This window comes from Anolis sagrei, chromosome 12, assembly GCF_037176765.1.
Source record: "Anolis sagrei isolate rAnoSag1 chromosome 12, rAnoSag1.mat, whole genome shotgun sequence".
Taxonomy (NCBI): Eukaryota; Metazoa; Chordata; class Lepidosauria; order Squamata; family Dactyloidae; genus Anolis; species Anolis sagrei.
In genome coordinates, this window is record NC_090032.1 from 22,192,610 (window position 1) to 22,195,109 (window position 2,500).

Genomic DNA, 2,500 nt, shown 5'->3' on the forward strand with positions numbered 1-2,500 from the left:
TTTCCTCCAGGCCTGATCTTTCCGTCTTTTCCTTCCCTTGCTTCTCTCTCTCTCTCCGCAGAGTCCTTGGCCTTCCTCACGGCTGCCACTCACGGCTTGGAAGAGGAAGCCCAGACCCTCAAGGAGACCTTTGACCCGGAAAAGGAAGCGGTAAGTGTCGCGGGGGTGGTGACAAGTGGAAAACACACAAAGCAACACCCCTGAGATAGAGGGAGGCACATGAATTCACTCCTATCATGGCCGCCTCCTCCTTATCCAGCTGCTCAGTGGGATGGATTGTCTCATAGGCAATGCAGTTAGTTCTGATCTCCAAAACACTGCAGAGTCTTGGTCAGAGTTAGCAGAGATTTCATCTCCCAACTTCTGACCTGGAATAAGCCTACTTGAGCTCTGGCTCCCATCCATATTCCTTCAGAGGTTGATTCTTCAGCCATTGCTACATATAACTATTTACCGGTCTGAAGATGCAGAGAGCAAGCCCACTGCAGAGTCTTGGTTACAGTTAGCAAGAGATTTCATGCTATTGATATGTCTGCTATCAGTGTACAAAGATAGACACAACCATAGCAAGCACACTTGAGCTCTGGTCCCCATCCATATTCCTTCAGAGGTTGAGTCTTCAGCCATTGCTACATACAACTATTTACAGGTCTGCAGATGGCAGAGAGCAAGCACACTGCAGAGTCTTGGTCACAGTTTGTGGAGATTTCCTATCCCAGCCTCTGACCTGGAATAAGCCTACTTGAGCTCTGGTTCCCATCCGTATTCCTTCAGAGGTTGAGTCTTCAGTTGTTGCAACATACAACTATTTATAGGTCTGCAGAAGGCAGAGAGCAAGCACACTGCAGAGTCTTGGTCACAGCAGAGATTTCATATCCCAGCCACTGCCCTTGAATTATCCTACTTGAGCTCTGGCCACATGGCAATGTGGAAACTGCAGAGTCTTGGTCACAGTTGGACAGAGATTTCATATCACAGCCTTTGACTTGGAACAAGCACACTTGAGCTCTGGCTTCCATCCAAACTCCTTTGGAGGTTGAGTCTTCAGACGTTGCTACATACAACTATTTACAGATTTGCAGATGTCAAAAAGCAGGCACACTGCAGAGTCTTGGTCACAGTTGGACAAAGATTTCGTATCCCAGCCTCTGACTTTGAATAAGGACACCTGAGCTCTGGCTTCCATCCAAACTCCTTCAGAGGTTGATTCTTCAGCTATTGCTACATACAACTATTTACAGGTTTGCAAAAGGCAGAGAGCAAGCCCACTGCAGAGTCTTGGTCAGAGCTAGCAGAGATTTCATCTCCCAGCCTCTGACCTGGAATAAGCACACTTGAGTCTGGCTCCCATCCAAACTCCATCAGAGGTTAATTCATCAGCCGTTGCTAAATACAAGTATTTACCAGTCTGCAGATGGCAGAGAGTAAGCACACTGCAGAGTCTTGGTCATAGTTAGCAGAGATTTCATGCTATTGATAGGTCTGCTATTGGTGTACAGAGATAGATGCGACCATAGCACGGCAACCACACAACGAGGATAGTGATGGATTATGGATGCAGAGAGATCATGGCAAAGAATCAAAGATGGCAGAGAGCAAGCACATGGCAAAGAGGAAACACTGCAGAGTCCTGGTCAGAGTTTGCAGAGATTTCATATCCCAGCCTCTGCCCTTGAATAAACACACTTGAGTACTGGCTACATGACAAAAAGGAAACTCTGCAGAGTCTTGGTCACAGTTAGCAGAGATTTCATCTCCCAGGCTCTGACTTTGAATAAGCAGACTTGAGCTGTGGCCACATTGGAAAGAGGAAACTCTGCAGAGTCTTGGTCAGAGTTAGCAGAGATTTCACATCCCAGCCTCTGCCCTTGAATTATCCTACTTGAGCTCTGGCCACATGACAAAGAGGAAACTCTGCAGAGTCTTGGTCAGAGTTTGCAGAGATTTCCTATCCCAGCCTTTGCCCTTAAATAAATCCACTTGAGCTCTGGCCACATTGGAAATACTGCAGAGTCTTGGTCAGAGTTTGCAGAGATTTCCTATCCCAGCCTTTGCCCTTAAATAAACCCACTTGAGCTCTGGCCACATTGGAAACACTGCAGAGTCTTAGTCACAGCAGAGATTTCATCCCAGCCTTTGACTTTGAATAAGCCCACTTGAGCTCTGGCTTCCATCCAAACTGCTTTGGAGGTTGATTCTCCAGTTGTTGCTACATGCAACTCTTTACAGGTCTGCTATCAGTATACAGAGATACTCACAACCATAGCAAGACATCCTCATGACGGGGATGGCAATGGAGTCTAGATGCCCAGAGTCAAAGATATCAGAGAGCAAGTGCAAACACATCTCTACTTTCTTAACCCTTCAGTGGACAGGGTTGTGAACACATGTCCACAAGAACTGTATTTTTCCATGCATTCCTATCTAATACAGTGTATTTCTACCTGGTGCTTTGGCCTCCTTCCTCTTTGCTTTGAGTGAACCCCCGAAAACAAACCTT

At 46.6% G+C, this 2,500-nt stretch overlaps 1 protein-coding gene across 1 annotated transcript in view; it reads left to right on the forward strand.

Moving 5' to 3' along the window:
* The window catches only part of COPA (COPI coat complex subunit alpha), a 57,654-nt gene that overhangs the window by 42,643 nt on the left and 12,511 nt on the right, over window positions 1-2,500 (forward strand). The window contains exon 22 of the mRNA XM_067472585.1: window positions 62-150. Coding sequence (XP_067328686.1) covers window positions 62-150 — 89 coding nt within the window. The remainder of the gene's footprint in view (window positions 1-61; window positions 151-2,500) is intronic.